The 26,232-nt window shown below is 34.5% G+C and overlaps 1 protein-coding gene and 1 non-coding gene across 51 annotated transcripts in view; one reads left to right on the plus strand and one right to left on the minus strand.

The window, feature by feature from the left end:
- The window catches only part of LOC145269265 (kinesin-like protein unc-104), a 649,720-nt gene that overhangs the window by 109,481 nt on the left and 514,007 nt on the right, over window positions 1-26,232 (minus strand). For 21 of the 50 annotated variants that reach the window (XM_080124920.1, XM_080124904.1, XM_080124897.1 and 18 more), the window contains one exon: window positions 26,002-26,070. The exons of 19 other annotated variants lie outside the window; for them this stretch is intronic. In XM_080124920.1, the coding sequence (XP_079981046.1) occupies window positions 26,002-26,070 (69 nt within the window). Of the gene's footprint in view, window positions 1-10,655; window positions 10,698-26,001; window positions 26,071-26,232 lie in introns of all 50 variants that reach the window. 10 more of the 50 variants (XM_080124931.1, XM_080124927.1, XM_080124915.1 and 7 more) reach the window with 1 other exon arrangement.
- Trnah-aug (transfer RNA histidin (anticodon AUG)) lies at window positions 4,151-4,223 on the plus strand. The gene has a single exon. It is a non-coding gene; the product is annotated as a tRNA-His (tRNA).

A 26,232-nucleotide genomic window follows, 5' to 3' on the forward strand; every position in this document is an offset into this window, starting at 1 on the left:
TTTTTATCATTTACACTATAATTCAGGTCATAAAATCAACAATACATTTTTATCATCTACATCATAATTCAGGTCATAAAATTAATATTTTTTAATCATAATTCAGGTCATAATATTAACAATAAATATTTTTATCATTTACACTATAATTCAGGTCATAAAATCAACAATACATTTTTATCATCTACATCATAATTCAGGTCATAAAATTAATATTTTTTAATCATAATTCAGGTCATAAAATTAACAATAAATATTTTTATCATCTACATTATAATTCAGGTCATAAAATTAAATATTTTTTAATCATCTACATCATAATTCAGGCCATAAAATCAACAATAAATTTTTTATCATCTACATCATAATTCAGGTCATAAAATTAACAATAAATATTTTTTTAAATCGTCTACATTATAAGTCAGGTGATAAAATCAACAATATATTTTTTATCATCTACATCATAATTCAGGTCATAAAATGATATATTTTTGAATCATCTACATCATAATTCAGGTCATAAAATCAACAATATATTTTTTATCATCTACATCATAATTCAGGTCATAAAATTAACAATAAATATTTTTTTAAATCATCTACATCATAATTCAGGTCATAAAATCAACAATAAATTTTTTAAAAACCATTTACATCATAATTCAGGTCATAAAATTAACAATAAATATTTTTATCATCTACATCATCATTCAGGTCATAAAGGGTTAATTATAGAAAAAACTTAACCTGGATTAATTTCTAGTGCGTCAAGTTTCAGCACTGACAAGTCAGATAGAAAATAAATACACAAGCTTAAAGTATGTTTTCTAAGTAAAATTACAACGCAATATTATTAAAATAAACAAATGTTTATTTGTTAAAAGTTAATATGATAATAAAAAAAATATTTCGGCGATAAACGTCATCCTCAGGTAATTCTGGTCAGTAAGGGTTAAAGTTGCTAAATCAATCTTTACTTTTGACTAGCCAATGTTCATTTTCTTTTTTAAATCAGTTTCCATTATGCTGTAATATATATATATATATATATATATATATATATATATATATATATATATATAGAGAGAGAGAGAGAGAGAGAGAGAGAGAGAGAGAGTGTGTCAGGAGGCGATGAAAAAATCCAATAAAGTGCTCGATCATGGATGTGAGAGCTGAAGATACAATATTTATTTCCTTTAAACTAACTAAAATTTAAAATAAATATTTTTTTAATCATCTACATTCAGGAGCTGCTAGAAAGGACTTGGCCTGCCTTGATAGAGTTCAAAATAGACTTCGTAGCCTCGTAGGAGATGTCCTTTTCTCCTCCTTGCAACCTCTATCTCACAGAAGAGATGTTGCGAGTTTGTCTCTGATGTATCGTTATTTTCATGGAAAGTGTTCGAATGAGCTTCAATCTATGGTCCCCCCCTCGCCAAACTTTCACAAGAAACACTCGTCTAGCTGTAAACACTATCAATAATTCCCCCCACTCTTTATCTGTGCCTAAACCTAAACGTAGATTCCATGAACAAAGCTTCTTTCTTAGAACTGCACGCCTGTGGAATTGTCTTCCGTTTTCCTGCTTTCCGGCTGACTACAATATGGTTGTGTTCAAGTCTAAAGTAAATAAGTTCTTGATGAGCCGTTCCATATAAGTTATCAAATTTACAAAATTTTCATTACTAATGATTACTATATTGTCCAATTTCTACTGTACACTCTTTAACCCTTATCCTTGAGTGGCCTTTGGGCCTTGATAATGTGGTGATGCCTATGTAAAAAAAAAAAAAAAAAAGGTCATAAAGTGTTAAGGGCACAGAAGGATCATAAATGATAGTTGTATAAGTCATAGGATTAATCACTCCCCCATGATTATAGAAGGGATACAAGATTTGTTAGTTAAATATTGCTGAACAGCCTCATTGTAAGATCAAATTCACCTATTACAAAGTTAAATGCTAAATGTGGCTGCTTCTCTTCGGGATCAACAATGTTCTGGAATTGATCTTTAACTTAATAAACCCCACACTATCTGTAAAGCTCCAGCATCTTTTCCATCACTGGCGTTGCACACTTGTGCTTGCGTTACGAGTACTTCTATAGAATGTGCATTTCAACAACCGTCAACATTTTCTTCTAATTTTTTGATCGTCTGAGCTCCAATCTCTGCCCCCCCCTCGCCAATCTTTCACAAAAACACCCGTCTAGCTGAAACCACTGTCAGTAATTTTCCCCACTCTTTATCTGTGCCTAAACCAAAACATAGATTCCATGAACAAAGCTTCTTTTTTAGAAGTGCACGCCTGTGCAACTCTCTTCCGTTTTCCTGTTTCCCACCTGACTACAACTTGGATGCCTTCAAGTCCAACATAAACAAGTTCCTGATAAACCGCCCCCTTAAGTAAGACACTTTATCATATCACGATTACTACGATATTGTCCCATTGATTACTGTACACGCAATAATCCTTATCCCCGAGTGGCCTCCGGGCCTTGATAAGTGGTGATTTCCATGTAAAAAAAAAAAAAAAATAAATAAATCTCTGTGATTAAAACTAAATGCAAATACCATGAACAAAGTTGTTTTTTTTTTTTTTCCTAAAACTGCGGGACTGCTTTCCACCTGACTACAACATGATCGTTTTCAAGCCTAAGATAAACAAATTCTTGTGGAGCTGTCCTTTTAAATCATTAAGTTCTACCTAATTTCCATGATTGTTACGGTGTTTTCTCGCCCGCTGTCTGACACTTGTTAACCCTTCTCCTCCTTATATGGTCTCTGGGCCTTGATAAATGCTGACTCCCAAGTAAAAAAAAAAAAAAAAAAAAAAATATATACCCTCGATCCACTTGACTAACACAAAATCTTATCCTTTCATTAGATGCCCGAAGATTCTTTTTTACTCTAATAGTTTTTTCTGAGGCCTTTAAAATCTCCTCCCTGCTCCACCAATCAGTCCAACATGCAGAAATTAAAAAAAAAAAAAAAATGGAGGCTTTACTTTTGAAACGACCTTCGTGTGTGTGTGTGTGTGTGTATATATATATATATATATATATATATCTATAAAAGTGAACATGTCTGTGTGTGTACATTTCCCTACGCAATAACTATGTCAATTTTAAGTCTACAAACGCGAAATTTGATATACAGGGTACTGAGATTTGGGAAAATCTTTGTGATCGGTTTTCGGCCAGAAATTTAGCTGTTAAGAGGTCAAAGTTCAACAATTTGACCTTTGAGAACTCTACCAAATTCCTTCGCCAATTTTGGGTCTAAACACTTGAAATTGTAGATATAGGTTCCTTGGACATGCATCTAACTTAATAACTTGATTTGAGCCCCAAAACAATAAATGTTAATAGAGGTCAAAGTTAAAAAAATTGACCGCTTTTTTTTCTTTTCTCAACATACACCTCCACACACTTAAGCAACGCCGGGCTGAAATACATATGAATGTATATATATATATATATATATATATATATATATATATATATATATATATAAAGCTGAACGTCTGTGTGTGTGTGTATCTAGTCATGAATAGGCTCCTATATGGTTGACTATTTTGAAAAACTGATTACATATAATGATAGAAGATGTATCGAGGATCAGGAATGGGTATGTTTGACCTGGCAGAACGGTGGTTCATAAAAATTGTGTCTTCGTTCGCGCATGGCCCCCAAAGTATGGAAATAAAAAATGAAAAAAAAAAAAAAAACGTTTACAAAGGTTTTTGATATAGATGTACATAAGAATATGTTGATAAGTATGTTTCAACTAAAATAGCGATGGTATAATAAAATTGTGGGGTCTGCATTCGCGCCTGTACTCCATGGAAATATGGCACAAACTTTAACAAAGACTTTTCATATGTATTTGCATAAGTATATTTTGATAATTATGTTTCAGTTCGGATGGATACACCAAATTGAAAAATTCTTTTTTCCCCTGAAAGGTGTGAGTCCCTAGATTGTCCTTATCTATATATGGTCCGTAACGAACAACGCTGAGTCATACAAAAAGCCCGAAATAAAGGTTTTTGGGCAGTTTCTGCTATTGTCGACAAAGTTACCTGTCCATGTCAACAGAATTTAGCACTGTCTGTATACAGTCGCGGTAACATCTTTTGGCATATGGACAGGACTTGTGGCGCAATGGATAACACATCTGACTATGGATCAGAAGATTCCAGGTTCGAATCCTGGCAAGTTCGTAACAATTTTAACCATCATTTTATCCAACGTTTACTCATTATCCTTACCCTTAGTTAGGGTATTTTTTTTTTTTCAGTGATTTTGTTTGGTGCATATGGGAATTTCCCATACTCCGAGTTTACAAGATAAGCATTGATGGTAAGACGATGGTGAGTGTACTTGATTTTGTGTTTGACTTGGCGTTGTGTGCCGACTCAGCGTAGCCGCTAGTTTTAAAATGAAATCATAGCAAAATATATTTTTATATTGCCAATAACATGGTATCACAATAACAAATGAAAATTGGCTAGTTAGAAACAAAGTTTGATTTGTTAGCTTAAATGCTATTTGGGACTAAGTTTCAAAGTTGTGTTTGCTTGCATCTTTTTTCCACTAATACAGAAAAAGAAATAAAATTTTAGTTGTATGATGAATAATTTCAGTTATAAGTTATCTCCCTTGTTGATTTTTATTTTTAGGTGATTATTTAAGATACTTCATATCATCAACTGTCCTAACCAGACAATGTAATTAAAAAAATAAATTGTAGGGAAGTCCATTATAATATTGCTAATAACAAGGTACAACAATAACTAATTAAAATTGGCTAGTCAAAAACAAAGCTTGATTTTTCAGCTTGAATACTACAGGGTGGAGCAATAAAATTGTCACTCTAGAAAAGATGACATGATTCCATTTCTGCTTGATGAAAACTGGTTTGCTTTTTCTGTTGCAGACCATCTACTAGTTGGCCAGTTGTGTAGAAATCCCAAGAGCGATAGGAGCCTTCTATCATGTCTGAAAGTGACACAATGTTCAACGAGCAAGATCGGAGATGCGCCGCTGTACAACTCATGCTCTCTACCAATCCAACAGGACCATTTCCAGCACCCTCAAAAATGCAAATTCAGACGGTTCAAAGTTTGAGGGCATCGCTCAACAAAATTTCCGGCTATGGTTATGGTCTGGAGTGTGGTTTTAAGTGAAAACCACATCATGCCACCTCACATCTTCGAATTTGGCTTGAAAGTCAACACTAAAGTGTACCTAGATGTGCTGAAGAGTGTGGTGATCACCTGGTACAATCAGGTAGCTGCTGGCAGACCCTGGGTGTGGTAGCAAGACTCAGCGCTGGCGCACAAGTCCAAAGAGACACAGGCTTAGCTTTGGGAGTTCTACAATTTTGTACCCGTCTCTCACTGCCCCCCCCCGACTTGAACCCATTGGACTACTTCGTTTGGTCATATGCCGAGAACATCACTAATATTACTTCCCACAACACCAAAGCCAGCCTAATCGCTGCCATCTGCCGATTATTCGGAGAGCTCTTGCCAATGCTTGTGGAAAAAGCATACTCCCAGTTCTAGTCCTGTACCGAAGCGTTTAGACAAACAAGCACTTAAAGCTAAGATTAGAAACTTGTCCAGTTTGTCAACAATTGAAGGCCTTTGACTTTTAATAAATGGCAATTTTCATAATGCTTTTAAACATTTAAATATGCATTAAGAATGTGAAAACCAGAAATGACTTTCTATTCAACAGGCTGAACACATCTGAATTCTTTTACAAATTTTGAATTCTTTCACAAAGTAATTCATTCTTCTCTCTTAAATTTTATGTGGATGTTGTATAGTGTTGTATCATCAGCAAATTAAATTCTGTGTCGTGCTATTGGATTCTGGTACTTTAATGGAATGTGCTCTGATGAACTGATACCACTTGTGTCCCCCAAGGCGTACATACCCTCTGACTCGCCCAACATGCAGCAAAATTCTATCCTTTCACTGTTGACTAGCCCAACATGCAGCAAAATTCTATCCTTTCACTGTTGATTGTCGCAATGTTGCATCTTTCTTCGTGTGTTACAAATATTTTAATGGAATATGCTCTGATGAACTCGTTGCATTTGTGCCCCCCTCAATATGCATATCCTCAACAAAATCTCACCCCTTCACTGTTGAGGTCCTTAAATTCTAGAAAGCTTTCTACTCTAATAACTTCTTCCCTAGAACAGCTAAACTTTAGAATTGCCTTCCTACTACCTGCTTCCCTGGCTGTGCTGATATGCAGAAGTTTAAATGTAATGTAAACCAACATCTTGTTAATCTTTCCTAAGCATGGTCACAAATAATAGTCCCTTACATCCAAATGGTGATGTGCCTTGTTGGGGGTGAATGTGAGTAATAAGAAAAAAAAAAAAAGAAAAAGAAAAAAAGAAAAATAAGAAAAAAGAAAAAAAAAGAAAAAGTAAAAGAAAAAAAGAAAAAGAAAAAAAGAAAAAGAAAGAAAAAAAGAAAAAGAAAGAAAAAGGAGAAAAAAGAAAAAGAAAAAAGAAAAAAAGAAAAAGGAAAAAAGGAAAAAAGAAAAAAGAAAAAGAAAAAAGAAAAAGAAAAAGAAAAAGAAAAAAAGAAAAAAAGAAAAAGAAAAAAGAAAGAAAAAAAAGAAAGAAAAAAGGGGAAAAAGAAAAGAATAAAAAAGAAAAAAAAGAAAGAAAAAGAAAAAGAAAAAAAGAAAAAAGAAGAAAAAAAGAAAAAAACAGAAAATCTATTTTATTTACATAAAACAGATATTAGTAAAATTAAAAAAAAAGAAAGGTTTGAATGCATGCAAAAGAATCGATCAATCAGACGAGTCAAACGATTCAAATTTTAAGAGAAAAAGAAAAATACAAAAGGTGATTGTGCAGCATAATGGAATCATGGTTCGCAACAAATTATTGGCAGTGACATTTACCCCTGACCTAAAATAGATGACCTACAGCAGATTCGTTGCAAAAAAAAAACAAAAACAAATCACTAAAAAGATGGTTGGATCATTCTATTGCTCCAGAAAGTATCTCACGCCCAACACAATCCTCTAGCTCTACAAGAGTCAAAAACGGCCTAAGATAGAGTACTGTTGCCACATCTTTCCTGCCTTTACACTATACAAAATCTTCTTCGAAATCTAGTGGACGATAACCATTATGCCTGCCTACTCCCTCTTTCTCACACAAGAGATTCTGTGCCCTGTTGATACTTTTATGGTGATTGTTCGACTGAGCTCCACTCTACGGTCCTTCCCTGTAAGACATTCACAACAAATACTCACTTAGCTGAAACAACCACCATCAACTTTCCTCAGTCCCTATCTGTGCCCAAAATTAAACAAAAATTCCATGAGCAGAGTTTCTTTCTTATTGCTGTCTGTTTGCGGAACACAATACCGTTTGTCTGCTTCTTGGCCGACTATAACATGGTCGTTTTCAAGTCTAATGTGAATAAATTCCCATTGAGTCATCCATTTAGATAATCTAGCACTACCCAAGTTCTGTGACTGATCCTGTTTTGTTACCTACCTAACACTAAACTAAATAGACCTTGTAGCTTAGTGGGGGGATGTCCTTTTCTCTTCCCTGCAACCTCTCTCCGTCAGAAGAGACATTGTGAGCCTGTCTTTGTTTTATCATTATTTCCATGGCAAGTGCTTGTCTGAGCTCAAATCTCTGGTCCCCCTTGCCAATCTTTTATGAAAAACACCCATCTAGCTGAAACCACTGTCAATAATTTTCCCCATTCTTTATCTGTGTCTAAATCAAAGCGTAGATTCCATGGGCAAAGCTTCTTTCTTAGAAGTGTACGCCTGTGGAACTCTTCCATTTATCTGTTTCCCACCTGAATACAACTTAGATGTCTTCAAGTCCAACATAAACAAATTCCCGATAAACCGCCCTCTTAAATAAGACACTTTATCAAATCTCGATTACTAACGATTACTACGATATTATCCCAATGATTACTGTACACGCAATAACCCTTATCCCCGAGTGGCTTTCGGGCCTTGATAAGTGGTGATTACCATGTAAAAAAAAAAAAGAACACCCTTATCCTCGAGTGGCCTCTGGGCTTTGATAAGTGGTGACCTTCCAAGAAAAAAAAAAAAGATTTCAAATAAATGTCTTTTAAGTAACATTTGTCATGCCGAAATTTGCATAAATTTAAAAAAAAAATTACAGAAAATGAACACCACCAAAAATCATAGACACTAGTGGCTGGACATTTTTCTATTTTTTCATTTGGCCGACCTCAAGGAAAGCAAAGAAGATAAGTAAGTTTGTCATACAGAATTGGTTGCACAACTCTTCTATATCAAAACAAATGCTAGAAGGCTTTATACTTTAATAGCTTGGATTGGGTTAAAAAAAAAGTCTTCAATCTAATAGGTCCCACTTTGTCAACTAAGCTCCAACCCCTGTCCCATCACCGCAATGTTGCATCTCTCTGCCAGTTTTACAAATATTTTAATGGAATGTGCTCTGATGAACTGTTCGTATTTGTGCCCTCCTTGACGTACATATCCCCGACAAACCCGCTTAGCAACAAAATCTCACCCCTTCAGTGTTGAGATCCCTAAATGCCAGAAAGCTTTCTACTCTAATAGCTTCTTCCCTCGAACAGCTAGATTTCAGAATTCCATCCCTGCTAACTGCTTTCCTGACTGTACTGATATACAGAAGTTTAAATGTAATGTAAACAAGCATCTTGTTAATCTTTCCTAGGCATGATCGCAGATAGTAGCCACTTATGTCCAAGTAGTGATGTGCCTTGTTGGAGGTAAACGTGAGTTAAAAAAAAAAAAAAAAGCATACGATAAAACTCAATAGTTAGATAAATTCTATTTTTACTCGTGATTATTTCTCTACTGAATCATTTTCCGTGAGTTTTGGAATTTATGCTAATTTCGACATGTCAGGTAAGTACGTGAGAGTGTTTTTACCTGAAATGCATTTGTTTGAAATCTCATTATATTGCACAAACACCAATACAAAACGAGGAAGACAAAAAAAGATGTCTGTCATCTAACATGCAGGTTATCTAGGTAAACACTGTCAACATTAAAGAAAGAAAGAGAAGATTAAGCTGATTGCATGCTCCGCTGTAGAAACACAAGGTGCCTTCAATAAATTTCCAGACTTTTTTCGTACGAACACTTTTATTGATAGTACACACATGAAACTCTAGTCTCCTTCGAAGTAATCTCCTTTGGCTGCAATGCACTTGTTGTACCGTTCCATGCTTGTAGATATATGTTGATATATATATATATATATATATATATATATATATATATATATATATATACATATATTGTATTGGTAGTAATTATTTGTAAGTGTGTCCACCAAAAGAGTAATCAATGTTTAGACAGAGCCAAAATAAGTGAATTTAGTTTACAAACAAATGGCTACACATAAGCATACATGTTTCAGCAAAAACCCAGTACAGGAATCGCTTCGTCTCAGTCTAATCTGTAGTGCTGTGACCCAGAACAATCGATGCAGGTGCCCTTCAAATAATATCCTCCAGCTGCAATGCACTTGTTGTGCCATAATTTTTAAGTGATTAATGGGAATTCGTAGGCATTACAACATAAATGTGAGTACGAGTACATACAAAATGCTTTCAATAAGTTTCCATAAGACTTTTTTCATATGGGCACTTTTATTGATAGTACACGCATGAAACTTTAGTCCCCTTTGAAGTAATCTTCTCCGGCTGCAATGCACTCGTTGTACTGTTCCAATAACTTCTGAATGGCCCCATGGAAGTCCTCTAGTGTGAGCATGTCAATGACCTGCGTTACAGCCTCTTTCATATCCTCAATTGTTTCATAATGACAGCCTCTAAAGTTTTCCTTGAGCTTAGATAATAATCAAAAGTCACATGAAGCAAGGTCTGGATTATCGGGAGGATGAGAAACTGTCCTGATGCTCATCTTGGTCAAATAGTTTGTGAAAAGGATGGAGTTGTGGACTGGTGCATCCACGCAAATCTTCTACATCTTCAGTTCCTGGCGAATAACTGTATACAGTTCCCACACAGACATCAAACTGAACACCTTGTCTCTATAGACACACAACGGTACTTATCCATGAAATTCTTTATTTGGCCAATCAACTTTGGTGTTCTGACTTCAGTACTACTCTCATACCTCACATCATTCCTCACAGACTTCCTACTTTTCTTGAATCTCCTATGCCACTCAAAAACTGCTGCTCGATTCATGCAAGATGGTCCAAAAGCAGTCTGAAGCATTCCATACGTTTCTGTGGCATTTTTTTTTTTTTTTAAAGTTTAAAACAGAATGTTATTGCATATCGTTTTTTGAAACAATCCTCACGTCCAGATTGCATTTTTGAAATTCACCAGCTGTGACAATCAGGCTTTAGTAGGGTGTATTCCAATTCCTGCTGTAGCTGTTCATTTGAATCTAAAATCATAAAAACTGGTTAGTCATCTCATAAGATGTATAGCAATAACATAATGAATTTTTAAGAGTATACAGGAAGTTTAAATGACTGTACAATAAAGTCAGAAAACTTACTGAAGGCACTTCGTATATGTATATGAAAAAATAGAGAGAGAGAAAGAGTGAGTTTGAGAGAAGGTTCATTTAAGGTGGGCATACTGCACCTGGGGTGGAGGGTCCAGTCAGAAGAAACGGCCAGGGGACTACTGGTGAGAGAGAGGGAAAAAGAAAGGGAGGTAGATAGATAGATAGACAGACGTTCTCACTACTGGAATTGTAAATTTTTTGTTTAGGTTTTCTTGTTTTTTTTTAAATAGTGCAGAACAGGTAAGTAACACAGGTGAAAAAACAAACAAACAAATTATTTTGTTTTAGTTTAAGTGCAGTTCTCATCGTGATTTTTTTTTCAACGTTTTGGCCGCTCTAACCTCCAGCTTTCTTTATTTGTAGAACTATAGAATCTTCCTGTCAAACTCAAAAATCTGCACAGAATTTCAGACGGATGGCACGGATCCATGGTGCAACAGATAAAGTGTTTGGCTAAATTCAGTTCCAAGTGAGACTCTTCAGTGTGGGTGATACTCAAAATGTATTTGTAAATTTCTTATAACTTCTACTCGGTCATGGCTGACGGAACAAGAGCATGCTACCTCCTGTAGATTAAATAAAATAGCTCAGTTCGAAATTCAATACAGATTTCAGAGTTTGGTAGAAAAATTCCCAAGTTAGACAGAAGTGCAGGCAACATTTAAAATACAACTGCAAATTACTTAGGACTTCTGCCCAGTCATTTTCGATGGAACAAAATCATGCAACTCCTGTGGATTAAATAAAGGGTTCAGTTCAAAATTCCTCGCAGATTCCAGAGTTCAGCAAAAAAGTTGGAGGTTGCATCAACCAAAACATTGAAGATGAGAACAGCAGTCCTCATAATTCAAATTATCAATCCTCATCTCAAAAAATTTAGAAACACAATCTATTATTATTATTTCTACCGTACTTTGGGGTAATTGCTCCAACTAAAAAAAAAAAAGTGCTCTTTATATGTGTGGTTGTGAAAAGAGCACTTTTAGCTAGTTGGCGCAATTACCCCAAAGTATGGTATATATTCTACGTATCTTGGTTATTACTATTATTTATGACCATTGAATGCTCTCATTTTCTTCAGTGGATTAAATAAAGGGGTCAGTTAAACATAAGCGATGGGTTCGGAAACGTAAAAAATAATTATACAGGGTGCAGCAAAAATATATATATCTCCCACATTTTAAACTTTCAACTATATGTTGCTGATAAACTTATGCAAGTGTCAATGATGTTTTCATTTTGCTCATCCTTGGCTATTTTGTTTCTGGTCCCGTCATCAAGCAATATGGTTTGGAATGGTGTGCATTGTTTTTTTTTTAATTTTTTTTTTTTTTTATTCAATTTTCACCCCAAACAAGGTACAGTGCCACTTTGAAGCAGGGGGCTACAATCAGGGACTTAATTAGCAGGGCCATTATGAAGGGAGATGAGTAGAAAGATGTTTGTTGACATTACACTTGAACTTCTGCATATCGTTGCAGTTGGGAAAGCAGAATCCCGGAAGGGAGTTCCAAAGACCCGCAGTTCTGGGGAAGAAACTATTGGAGTAAAAGACTTTCTTGCACCTAGGGATCTCTACTGTAAAGGGATGAGACTTAGTAGCTTGTCGGGTTTGTCGGGGGTAGTTACGTCGGGGAGGTACAAGTGTTTGCAGTTCGTCAGAGCATTCACCATTGAAGTATTTGTAGAACAGGCAGAGGGATGCAACATCTCGTCGATGGGACAGAGGCTGAAACCTAGATGACAGTTCAGGACCTATCAGGTTGGCGACTCTCTTTTGAACCCTGTCCAGGAGCGAGAGACATAAAGCAGATGCACCAGCCCAGATGTGACAACAGTACTCCATACATGGGCGAATGGTTGCCTTATAGAGGTATAGGATACTGTCAGGCGTAAGTAGTTTTCTAGCACGGTAGAGGGAGCCAACCTTCCTTGCAGCAGCCATTGTGCTTTTAGTGTAAAAAATGGTTTTTGAAGACTGAAGATCTTTCAGAGTTCATAACAAATTAAGACGCCATGATGCTGTTCCAGATAGAACATCAATACAGCTATGCGTTGAAAATCTCAGAACTACAGGTTGGCACTAAAAAGAAAGTCACCCGGAAGGTCTCGAAGCGTTCGAATGCCAAATAGTATTTGAGTTGTGAGACATTCTGTAACTCAGTCTTCTACATGTTCATCTCGCAAATATGCTTTGGCAGAAAAGTCAGAAGACTTCTACACACTGATATGCAGTACCATTCCCATATATATATATATATATATATAACTGAGAAGGAGCGGCGGAGCATGTTGGTTACACGGACCATATAAGTTGTCAAAAATGACGTTTTTATAAGTTTTCAAAAAGTAAACATCCGAACAGTACGTGACTAAATATGCAACAAAGACATAATTTTGCAGACTTGTTAGTCGCAATACGAAACAATATTGTAATGGATGACTTTTGAAAAGTAATAAACGACCAACTGAAAAATACCTGATATTTAGAACTTGGAGAATTATTATACTACACTATATATATATATATATATATATATATATATATATATATATATAAATCCCCGAAACAGTGTTTCATGGTAAACAACTGATGATCCCTTAAAAAATATAAACAACTAATGATCCCTTAAAAAATAAATTATTAGAACTATAGTAAATTCGAGAGCGAGTTGATGCAGTGATTGCAGGTGATTAAATGACTTACTGACTGGATGGTTTTCTAACGAATGATAAAAAAATATAATTTTTTGTATAGTTTTAAAGGTTAAAAACTTCAAAGACTATATATATAACTACTTAATTTACTCACATAAAATTAATGTACGAAAGTATAGATTTATGTGTAAACTTTAAGTATTTACTTCAAAAGTGCTCAATACGTAGGTAGAGCTAGTTAGTAATTTATAAAATATATATGGCGATTAAGCTACAGTGAATATTCCGCGTTTCATCCACTCTAGGACTCGCGCATAAGCCTGAGGAGTCCTAGAGTGGATGAAACGCGGAATATTCAATGCAGCTTAATCGGCATATATATTTTATAAATTACTATATATATATATATATATATATATACACACACAAATGACAAAAGTCTATATTCTAAACTTTAAGATGTTGACCATCTTACAATTTATTCCTTTAAGTATGTTGCCATGCATAATTCTTGACAGCACCTGAAAACATGGCGTAATAGAAAAAATAAAAGTAAAAGGTAATTGCAACTACTCTCCCAACTTTCGCCCATATGCATTTGATTTTCTTACAATGAATTGGTAGGTGCTTTTTCTTCTGAAGAGTTAATGGCAGAATAGATTAATCGATTGATATAATAATTATATATATCAAATGAATGATTTTTCACGATGAAACAGGTGCTGTAAAGAATTATGCATGTCAACGTACTTAAAGGAATAAATTGTAAGATGGTCAACCTCTTGAAATTTGGAATATAGACTTTTGTCATTTATTTGTTATATGCTCTGTAATCACATTGAGCTTCTTAAATTAAAGGATTGATATAAAGAAGAGGTGAAATATAACTAAAAAACCATGTTTCCACAGAAATTATATATATATATATATACTAGCATTTCAGCCCGACGTTGCTTGGGTGTTTGGAGGTGTATGCTGAGCAAAAAAAAAAAAAAAAAAGGGTTAATTTTTTTTTTTAACTTCAACCCCTAGTATGATCCCTTAAAATTTATTGTTTTGTCTCAAATCAAGTTATTAAGTTAGATCCATGTCCAAGGAACCTATATCTAAAATTTCAAGTGTTTATACCCAAAATTGTTGGAGGAGTTTGGTAGAGTTCTCAATGGTCAAATCGTTGAACTTTGACCCCTTAAAAGCCAAATTTCTGGCCGAAAACCGATCACCTCGATTTTCCCAAATCTCAGTACTCTGTATATCAAATTTCGAGTCTGTAGACTTAAAATTGACAGAGTTATTGCATAGGGAAATGTACACAGACAGACAGATACACACACAGACACATTTACTTTTATAGATATATATATTTATAATTATTTACTATAATAATTAAATACCTAGAGACACTAGTGTTTAATCCTTTTGGGAATCATTAGTGCAGGATGTTATGATTAACGGCAGTCAAATCTCTACTACTGTATAAAAGTAACTCTGTATGTATGTGTGTGACATAGTTCACATCCTATGGACTCCTAAATGGCTGGGCCGATATTTTAAAATTTCACACAAATGTACATTATGGGCCTGGCAGTGTTCTCAGATAGGTTTTGTATCAGAATGCATTCAATAAGTATCGATAATCCAAAAAATCTGATGAAAGAAGAAACAAGCGATTTTCATCCAAGTTAACACCTTTATACAGCCTAACACCACAAGTGAATTTAAGAAGTTTTATTACCACACAAGCAGAAAGGCTAGGCATACAAGACCAACAGTAGGTTCTTTGATATGACGTTTGAAATGAATGTTTTGTTTAGAGCAAAACCGAACCATGATAGCTGATTTTTGCATTTTAAACTTCAAGCTATTTTATAAAATCAACAGTAGGTTCTCCAGAGTGCAATATAAACTAGAATATATTGTGGACTAAGTGACTGCATAGAGAAATGTGAAACTGCGCCACAATGGGTCCCCAACTAGTGTAGTCAATCAATCAATGTGATTGAAAAATGGGCGACTTCACCAATATTGATGACGATAAAATATAGAAAGGTGAACCATTCACTGATCATCATTCAATCCCAGACAATGTCGAGTTTCCCTGCAAGTTGTGTATATATATATATATATATATATATATATATATATATAATTATTTACTATAATAATTAAATATATATTATACTATAATAATTAATCTCTATATAAATAAAATGAACTCATTTTTTCCCGTCTGATTTTGACATTAATAGGATTAAAAATCAAGATATTTCATGGAAATATAATATGCACAAACGGCAGAACAATATCTGAGGTGTGTTATAGGCTTATTAGTTCTCAAATTCCTCGATAATCTTAGATTTCTATACTTTTTCTGCTGAGAAGTCACGGCCAAAATCGGTTAAGATCAATGGAAGTGGTAAAATATTTTCTCTCTAATAAATTCCTCCTCCCCCTGCTACCACTTAACACCGTTTGGGGATCGTGCACAAGGAACAGTTGAGAAGAGAACACCGGTTTGGCTTCGTAGTTCTTTCATGTGAAGTTATTTAAAATCACTAAACTAAGCTGCAGTGCTCTGTGGCGTAGTGGTTAGCGTGCTGGACAATTCACATTATATTTTCACGTTCGCGCCGACCTACCGTAGTCGTTTTTTTTTTTTTCCTAAACAACTGGAATGGACTTTTCTTGGTGGCCGAACTGTTAACGTTGCAGATGTTTTTGTTTTTTTGTTTTTTTTTACACTTTATTTTCCTACTTTTACTCATGACTCCGGGTTTGATCCTTCCTACTTACCTACCATAACATTTTTTAAAACTCCCCCCCCCCGTCCCGGAAACAAACACTCGGGCAACGCCGGGTACCCCCGCTAGTATATTATATTTCATACAGGGAATTAGACCTGGAGTCTTAAAGAGCAGAGTTTATTTTAATGTATTAGTGAATGTATTAATACTTTTAAAAGAAAACAATGCCCAGTGTACTGCAGATATATAATAAGCTCAATAGGTATAGGTATCCTAGAGCTACATTGAGTAAAACGATTCATAATTTTGAATTGAAAATCAGTTTCAAAAGGAAAAAACAAAATCAACTGATTTTGTTTGTTTTTCCTTTTGAAACTGATTTTTAATTCAAAATTATGAATCGTTTTACTCAATATACATCTATAACATAAAGCTGAATGTGTGTGTGTGTGTGTGTGTGTGTGTGTGTGTGTGTGTGTCTGGTCACGAATAGGCTCCTATATGGTTCACCATTTTAAAAAACTGATTAAATATAATGATAGAAGATGTATTGAGACACAGGAATGGGTATGTTTGATCTGGCAGAACGGTGGTTCATTAAAATTGTGGGGTCTGCGTCCATGGAAATAAATTTAAAAATTAAAAAAAAAAAAACGTTTACAAGTGTTTTTGATATAGATGTACATAAGAATACTTTGATAAGTATGCTTTAACTTAAATAGGGATGGTATAATAAAATTTTGGGGTCTGCGTTCGCACCTGGCCTCCATAAAATGGAAATAGGCACAAACTTTAAGACTTTTCATATCTACCTGCATAAGTATACTTTGTTCGTTCGCACCTGACCTCCATAGAAGTGAAATATGTCACAAAGTTTAACAAGGTTTTTTAATATAGATTTACAGAATATTGTGATAAATGTTTCAGTGTGAACAGGTATGGTATAATAAATTATGGGGTTTATCTATTTTATTTTTACTTTCATCATATTTTGCTTTGGTTTTGATACCCCCAAATTCAACCCAAATATACAATCCTTTTTTTTCATAACCTATCATTTATATATATAAAAGGCAAAATGTGTGTGACCATTTCGTGTATGCCTTCAAAAGGCTTTTCGAGCACACGCTCCCGGGGTCCTTACTATCGCTTAAAACTGTGTATATAGGTCCTATATAATAATATCTAGGAATTAGGAAAGCGCGTAGCGTATAGATTTGTTTACGTCGATTTTTACAAAATTATTGCTATTTTGGCTTCTTGCATGTTGATTGGGCTTTTTAGTATAAATAAAGTGAAACTAAACTCAAACGGACGTGTTCGCGGCATTGCGCCGGGAAAAACGTCCAGAAGCAATCAGCTTTGATCAATCTTGTATATCAGACAGTCAAATTTCAATAAACAAACTCAGACGCTGACGCTGCGTGACTTCTATTTGACCTTCTTAATTAGGTCAAATGGAAGCAGCAAAGTTAACTTTTATTACGCACGCCTGTTTTTATAGTTATAGTTAGATAAATAAATTCAAACACGTCTACGCTGTATGTTGCGGTGGCCCAATGGTAACATCGCACGTTTTTTTTTTTCACATTTTTTTTTTTCCAACTCAAGGGTACGGGTTCGATTCTCATACTCACCTACCAAAACATTTTTTTATTATTATTTAACCCCCCCTCCCCCGGAGTTTTGATTTACCTCAAGACACCCGGGCATCGCTGGGTACCCCCCACTAGTCTATAAATATAAAAGTGAAAATGTATATATGTGTGTTCGCTTTTTCTGTATGTCTACAAAAAGCTTTTTTCAGAGAAGCGGTCAGTCAGTTCATAACTTCTTAAAACTTTTTATATCACATATAAATCGTAATATCTCACAGTTAACAACGGAGCTCGCCTGTCTATTTAATTTGCTCGACTTCGGGAAGATAAATATTCAACATTTGTCGCTTGCCGCATGTGGGTTAGTCTTTTTCCTATAACATCTTCGGAAAATAAAAATAAAAAAAAGCGTTCCCGCAGTAAATGAAATACTACCCCGCAGTCAAACTTGACCTCATTAAGTCATTAAAACGTGCACTTGCCAAACCCAAGTAATTAAATAAATTCAAATGAGTTTCCATTAGCATCTAGCGGTGGCCCAATGGTTAAAACCGTTGCACTCTTTATTTTTTTTTCACACTTTAATTTCCAACTTTGCCTCAACGGTTTGGGTTCGATCCTCATACTTACCTACCAAAACATTCTTTTTTTTGTATTTTACCCCCCCCCCCGGAGTTTTCACACACACCTCCAAACACCCAGACAACACCGGGTACCCCTCGCTAGCACTTTCATAAATCAGAGTCCATTTTCTGTAGGCTGTTTTTGAACCCAGTCAACAACGGGTACTTTTGCTAGCATATACATATATATATATATATATATATATATTGAGGATAAAGATCAATAATTGTTAGTTATGAATCAGTTTCAAAAGGAGAAAACAAAAACAAATTCACTCAATATTAATATAGCTCTAGGATAAATATACCTTTTGAGTTTATTATATATATACAGTACTATGAGCAATGTTCCTTGAAAGTATTAATAAATTAAATTAAACTTTGCACTTCCGGTCCAAATCCCTCTATAAAATAATATATATATATAGGTAATATACAAATATCCGTGCATGAGGTCGCCAAGCTAATAAAAAACCTAGATTCCAGTAAAGCAACTGGACCTGATGGCATCCCAATTATAGTGTTAAAAAAGCTTCAACCAGAACTTGCTCCCATACTCACGAAACTATTTAAGCGCTGCCTTAAGGAGAAGTGCTTTCCGACCCCCTGGAAGACCTCATCAGTTTGCCCTGTATTTAAGAATTCAGGTGATAAGTCATCTCCCTCTCAATACAGACCAATAAGTCTTCTCTGTGTTATGAGTAAGTTACTGGAATCAATATTAAATAGAGAAATAGTCAACCACCTCAGCAGAAACAACCTTCTTAGTGACACACAATATGGTTTCCGCTCTGCAAGATCTACTGCAGATGTGCTGACGGTTATATCCCACAGGATTAGTGAATCTCTTGACAAAGGCTTCCTTTCTAGGGCAATTGCTCTTGACATATCAAAGGCCTTTGACAAAGTATGGCATAAGGGTCTACTTCACAAGATTTCCAGCTACGGTATAACTGGAAATGTTTTCTCAATCATTAAATCATTTCTCTCCGATAGGCTCATAAGAGTAGTGGTAGATGGACAAAAATCGGAGGCCTGCAATATAAATGCTGGAGTCCCTCAGGGGTCAATCCTCGGCCCAACTCTCTTCCTGATCTACATCAATAACCTCCCTAAACACATACTTAAATCATTCGTTGACATCTATGCTGATGACACGACCATCTACGGCAACACATCAAAGGCTGTAAATGACGAAGTTCTCTCGGATTCTCTCTCCTCTGATCTCGAGCGCGTGGTTCAGTGGGGGAAGATGTGGCTAGTTACCTTTAATGCATCTAAAACCAAACTCCTATCCTTACATCATCAACGCTCTGATCCCCAGCTGGCATCAATTGTGATGGATGGCTCTCGTCTGGGTGAGGCCCCGTGTTTTGACAAGCTTCTGGGTTTGACCTTTACTCCTGATCTGAAATGGAACACGTACATCAAGTCTGTTGCCAAGGTCGCTGGAAAGATGGTGGGATCCTTCTACCGCTCCAGAAGATATCTCACTACTGATGCAATTCTCTATCTATATAAAAGCCAAGTACGGCCAAGGATGGAATACTGTTGCCATATCTGGGCAGGAGCTGCCAAAAACAGCCTATCATGCCTTGACAGAGTACAAAATAGACTTCGTGGTTTAGTGGGGGATGCCCTTTTCTCTACCCTGCAACCCCTCTCCCACAGAAGAGATGTTGCGAGCCTATCCTTGTTTTATCGTTATTTTCATGGCAGGTGCTCGTCTGAACTCCAATCCCTGGTCCCCCCTCACCAAACTTTCACGAAAATCACCCGTCTAGCTGAATCCACTGTGAAAAATTTCCCCCACTGTGTCTGTGCCTAAATCAAAACGCGGATTTCATGAGCAAAGCTTCTTTCTTAGAACTGCACGCCTGTGGAACTCTGTTCCGTCTGCCTGCTTCCCTCCGGACTACAACTTGGATGTCTTCAAGTCTAATGTTAACAAATTCCTAATGAACCGCCCCCCTAATTAAACACTTCATAAAATCTCCTCACTAACGTGATGTACTTGCAATAACCCTTATCCCTGAATGGCTTCCGGGCCTTGATAAGTGGTGATCACTGTGTAAAAAAAAAAAAAAAAAAAAAAAATATATATATATATATATATATATGTATATATGTATAAAAAATAAAAATACCAGTGGTGGTTTACGTTATGTTTTGAGAAAAAATAGAAAAACCGAATGAAATTATTAAAATAATAAACGTTTCGTCCTTATTTCAGGACATCTTCAGGATATTGAAGTAAAAATGCAAGAAAAGAAAAAGTCATAGATCATACGAAAAAGAGAACATACGCACACATATGTTTGTCCTTCCCGACATGGGTAGGATTCAAAAACTGTTCTCTTTTTCGTATGATCTATGACTTTTTCTTTTCTTGCATTTTTACTTCAATATCCTGAAGATGTCCTCTGAAATAAGGACGAAACGTTGATTATCTTAATTTCATTCGGTTTTTCTATTTTTTCTCAAAACATATATATATATATATATAAATATTATTCTTTATGTAAATACAGTCATATCTTGCTACGATGCGCAGACCGTTTCGATCATAATAGATCTCATCAGACAAGAAAAAAGTTAAAGATTAAAAAGTTGAAAATGGTTTAAGACCATTTTTAACTTTAGAGGAGATATACTTTACCATGACTGGTGTGGAGCGAGGTTAAAGATCTCCTAACCTCGCTCCATGTTAGTCATGGCAAAGTATATCTCCTTTAAAGTTGAAAATGGACTTAAACCATTTTTAATTTTTTAATCTTTAATTCTTCAATTTCTTGCCTGATGATATCGATTATGATCGAAATGGTCTGCACATCATAGTAAGACATGACTGGATTTACATAATAAAAAATACAGGGTGGTCGCTAGAAAAGCGGGAAATTTGAAGGTCAGCTTAGATCATGAATAAAATGCTTCAATTCAGTTTCTTCGGCAATCTACTCCTGATTGCATTGTACCGGAAGATTGGCCCTCAAAATGTCCAGACCTAAATGTCATGGATTACTGTGCTTGGAGCTTGTTATTAAAAGGGACACAAAACTGTCGACGTGACATACACTCTATTGATGACTTGAAAATGTGCTTGGCAAGAGCTTGGAATGATATCTCACAAGTTATTGTGGGATATCATTCCAAGCTCTTCAAAACGCCACACGAGCTTGGATTTCTAGGTTAAGACGCTGCAGTGAAGTGCACGGACGACATTTTGAGTATCTATGAGTATAATATAACATTTGCCTTTGAAAAACTTTGTAAAAATAAATCATTGTTTGACAAATTTACCGCTTTTCTAGTCCTTGCAACCTTTATCTCACAGAAGAGATGTTGCGAGTTTGTCTCTGATGTATCGTTATTTTCATGGAAAGTGTTCGAATGAGCTTCAATCTATGGTCCCCCCTCGCCAAACTTTCACAAGAAACACTCGTCTAGCTGTAAACACTATCAATAATTCCCCCCACTCTTTATCTGTGCCTAAACCTAAACGTAGATTCCATGAACAAAGCTTTTTTCTTAGAACTGCACGCCTGTGGAATTGTCTTCCGTTTTCCTGCTTTCCGGCTGACTACAATATGGTTGTCTTCAAGTCTAACGTAAATAAGTTCTTGATGAGCCGTTCCATATAAGTTATCAACTTTACCAAATTTTCATTACTAATGATTACTATAATGTCCAATTTCTACTGTACACTCTTTAACCCTTATCCTTGAGTGGCCTCTTGGCCTTGATAATGTGGTGATGCCTATGTAAAAAAAAAAAAAAAAAAAGACCACCCTATATATATATATATATATATATAAAGTTTTGCTGCCTTAAATTTTTCGGATGAGGAGTTATTTGCTTGTTTTCTTTGGATTATCATACCATGAATATTCATACGAAAGTAATGTCACTTTTTTTTTGTTTTTACTGCTTCTCAATTTACCTCCAACATCTATATTTAAAAAAAAAACAAAAAAAAAAACAGTTGCCTTGTTTATAAATAATACTGATACTTCAAGTTAGCTGCTGCTGATACTTTGTATGATGCCACTTGGCAAACACATATAAACATGGAGTAATATAAAGATATCTTGTTACAAATTATGGTTATTTGAATAGAGAATGTAATCTATTTAAACAAAAAAAAATATTTTACATAAAAAAAAAAAAAAAATCAAACTCCCACTTGCAATGCAAATGTTAATTCCTGAATTACCTACACCAACCAAATTCACTTGAAAAGGAAAAATAATAAACCCAAAAAATTGTCGTTTTTGCACACATTGCCAAACGCTGATATACTACGTCCACTTTTAAAACATTTTTTTTTTTATCTAACACGTACAGTTATCATGTGAGATTTTAAAAGTTGGACCTGAACAGCGTTTTAATGTTTGATTCCGACAAGCTAATTTTCCTTTGTTATTGTTGCACCATGTCATTTGTTGTAGACTAATGTACTTGTCAAACCTTCATGAAAAACTCGTTTAACTGAAACCACTATCAATAATTTCCCCCAATCTTTATCTGTGCCTAAACCTAAACGTAGATTCCATGAACAAAGCTTCTTTCTTAGAACTGCACGCCTGTGGAATTGTCTTCTGTTTGCCTGCTTTCCAGTTGACTACAATTTGGTCGTCTTCAAGTCCAACGTAAACAAATTCTTGATGAGCCATCCCTTTAAGTAATCCGATTTAGCAAATTTTCACTACTAACGATTACTACGATATTGTCCCATTGACTACTGTACACTCATTAACCCTTATCCTCGAGTGGCCTATGGGCCTTGATAGGTGAGGACTCCTATGTAAAAAAAAAAAAAAAAAAAAAAAAAAAAAAAAAAGACTTCACTACACGTTATTAAAAAAAAAACAAAAAAAAACACTTAGTCGGAATTGGAAAAATCTGAACATGTTGGGGTATTGGAATTGGTATCGGAAAAATTTGTGTCTATTTTCCGATGGCAAAAACGATTTCTTTAATTATTATTTTTTTTTTTTTTATTTGATTTTGTTTAAAATAAAACTTACCGCTGCTGGTAGTGATAATGAAATAATAAATATTTATTGATTTTAAACGACCAGTAAAAAACTAAAATCTATAGAGCCCCCCCCCCCAATGTGTTTTTACATTAGAAACAACATATGCACCTTTAAGATGTGTTTTTATGGTGATCGTGAGGGGGGGGAGTAACAACTTTATAATTAAATATTTAGAGATTTATAAAGAATTGGAATCAGTAATTGTATCGGAATTGGGAAAAATATTGGAGTACTCCCCTTACTACTTAGTCCAGTCTGGCAATGTGGTAATATGTAGACATTTTTAAATAATCACCTTCAAAGAAAATTCAAACAAGGATAAGGATTATTGACTTCAGTTATTAGATTTCCATAATTGCTTTTAGCATAGACGTATTTACAAAACACATTTTAAGAGTAATGAATACCAGGTAATGCCTGGTTGTATAGTTAGTCTTAAAATAGCGCCAGTCTATTATTTCTTTGGTGTTACTCTATTATTTGTTAATCCAGTTTTAAATCACATGCAGACAGTTAATTCTGTTTTGCTAATCAATTATTGCATTCTTAAAAAAATAAAAATTATAAATTAAGAAATCTGGAGACATGAAACTTAATATATAGGGTATTCAAACCCATGTGAGACTTTATATTTGGCGTTTATCTGGGGAAAATTGGTGCAAAAGTGTGAAAATTAGAAAGAAAAGAAAAAAAAAATGAAATTTGCCAGGTGAAAGTCGAACGATGGCATTACGAATATGCATGCATAACGTAATAGCTATTGGTTCATGTTTTAATCTTGAGCCTTTCAGCAACTGTGTTCATCGCTCAGGCATTAACGTCAAAGGAAAAATTAATCGTAAGCTAAATGGTTTGGTTTCAATTCTTGGTGGTGGCGCAGAAGTAATTTTTTATTTTGAACTTTTTAAATCATTACTATGTATAATAAAAGGAATTCACTGTTTGAAAGACTCGATAATAAATTGAGATTTAACGGTTAGAAAAACCTGACGAGTGTGAAATTGTTTTTAATAAATATTGATTTTTATTAAAATAAAATTGAAATTATTTTTTCTTTAAAAATTTCGAATAATAAAATATTTATCTTCAAGAAATTGGACAGTTTGTTCTTTTGTTGTTGTTTTTTGTTTCTTACATGTCTGACAGATGCTAAAATGCTATAATCTGACAAACATCATTTTGACTTAATTCCAAATATTTTAAGTCAGGCCAAGGATTACCACCACCACCATGGCATATAAGAGGAAGAAAAAGAAGAAAAAACTGTTCAATTTCCTGAAGATGAATATTTTATTTGAAAATTTTGAAAAAAAAAATTGAATTTTATTTTTAATGAATAGCAAAATTTATTAAAAACAATTTCACAATCTTCTGATCTTCCTAACTTTTAAATATTAATTTACTAGCATTTCAGCCTGGCGTTGCCCGGGCGTTTGGAGATGTATGTTGAGCAAAGAAAAAAAAAAAAAAGTAAATTTTTTAAAACTTTGACCCCTATTACGACCCCTTAACATTTGTTTTGAGATCAAATCAAGTTATTAAGTTAGATCCATGTCCAAGGTACCTATATCTAAAATTTCAAGTGCTTAGACCCCAAATTGGTGGAGAAGTTTGGTAGAGTTCTCAAAGGTCAAATCGTTGAACTTTGACCCCTTAACAGCCAAATTTCTGGCCAAAAACCGATTACAAAGATACGGTATTCTGTATATCAAATTTCGAGTCTGTAGACTTAAAATTGACAGAGTTATTGCATAGGGAAATAAATGTTCACACACAGACAGACACTTTCACTTTTATAGATATATAGATTTATTATTGAGTGTTTCAAACAGTGAATTACTTTTTGTAAAAATTATATTTCAAATTAATTTTAATATTTAATTGTTCGATATTTTATCTTTGATTAGCAACATTTAGATTTTTTACTCTTACACTCAGATTTCCTCCCACTATTACTTATGATAATAAGAAACAATTGTCGATATTAACCAGTAGTAAACCATATTTCAAGCGTTTACATTGGCTATTATTCCCCCTTTACATCTTGTGCATGATAAATTTCTGAATGTTTAAAATCAACAATATTTTTTTATTTATTTGCAGACTGTTATCTTCATCTTCATTGTTGTTTCGTTTCAGCCAACTATTCCTCTGGCCTTGATCAGGTGTTTAACTCTGACGGGATAGGAAAGTTGAATCTTAACTGTATCCTCAGCAATTACTGCCTTCCATAGTTATTGCCATCTCACCACGTTTTGGCCAAATAATCCTCTGGCCGGCTTTGAGTAGGATTGAAACCGCTATCTTCAGATAATGTTCACCTGGAAGTGTAGAGACTCAACGCCTTTATCCACTGCACCACGGGTCCCTGAAGGCCAGAGGAATAGTTTGCCGAAACGTTGTGAAACAACAACTTCAAAGATGAGGATAGCAGTCCGCAAATAAATAGACATACAAATCACTCATCTCAAAAAGGATTCCAATTAATAAAATAACAATATTGTTATGAATTAAAAGAAAAAAGATAGGGATGTTAATATATGAATGGCAAGCAGATGAATCTCAGATTGTTATTTAAATGCAGATTAAAACTTCATTCTTAGAAAGATGGAAAGAAGACAACCAGTCTGGTTCAAGTATGAAACCAGAGATTGGTCTAGCAGCCATCTGGAGAGTTGGTCAGTTGATCAAACAGCAAGTTTAGTAAAAAGAAAGCAGCATCAGATGCAAGAATCGAGCACTGTCGTATTGAAAAGCTTACCACGTTCCTAAAGCTTTATCTATATTCATAACAAGTGAATTCTGGGGAAGTTCTAAATCCGATACAGGACTAAAAACAAAATAAAAATAAACAAAGACAAAAAAAGAAAAGAAAATAATTTTTTTTTTATAGATATTAGTGCAAATAAAAAACACTGAAATAATAAAAAGATTTGAAAAAATAACTTTTTAAAAATTACTTAGATAAAAAATATTTTTTTCTTGAAAGCAA

The sequence above is a fragment of the Euprymna scolopes genome, chromosome 45 (assembly GCF_053919585.1).
Source record: "Euprymna scolopes isolate OS-2025 chromosome 45, ASM5391958v1, whole genome shotgun sequence".
Lineage (NCBI taxonomy): Eukaryota > Metazoa > Mollusca > Cephalopoda > Sepiida > Sepiolidae > Euprymna > Euprymna scolopes.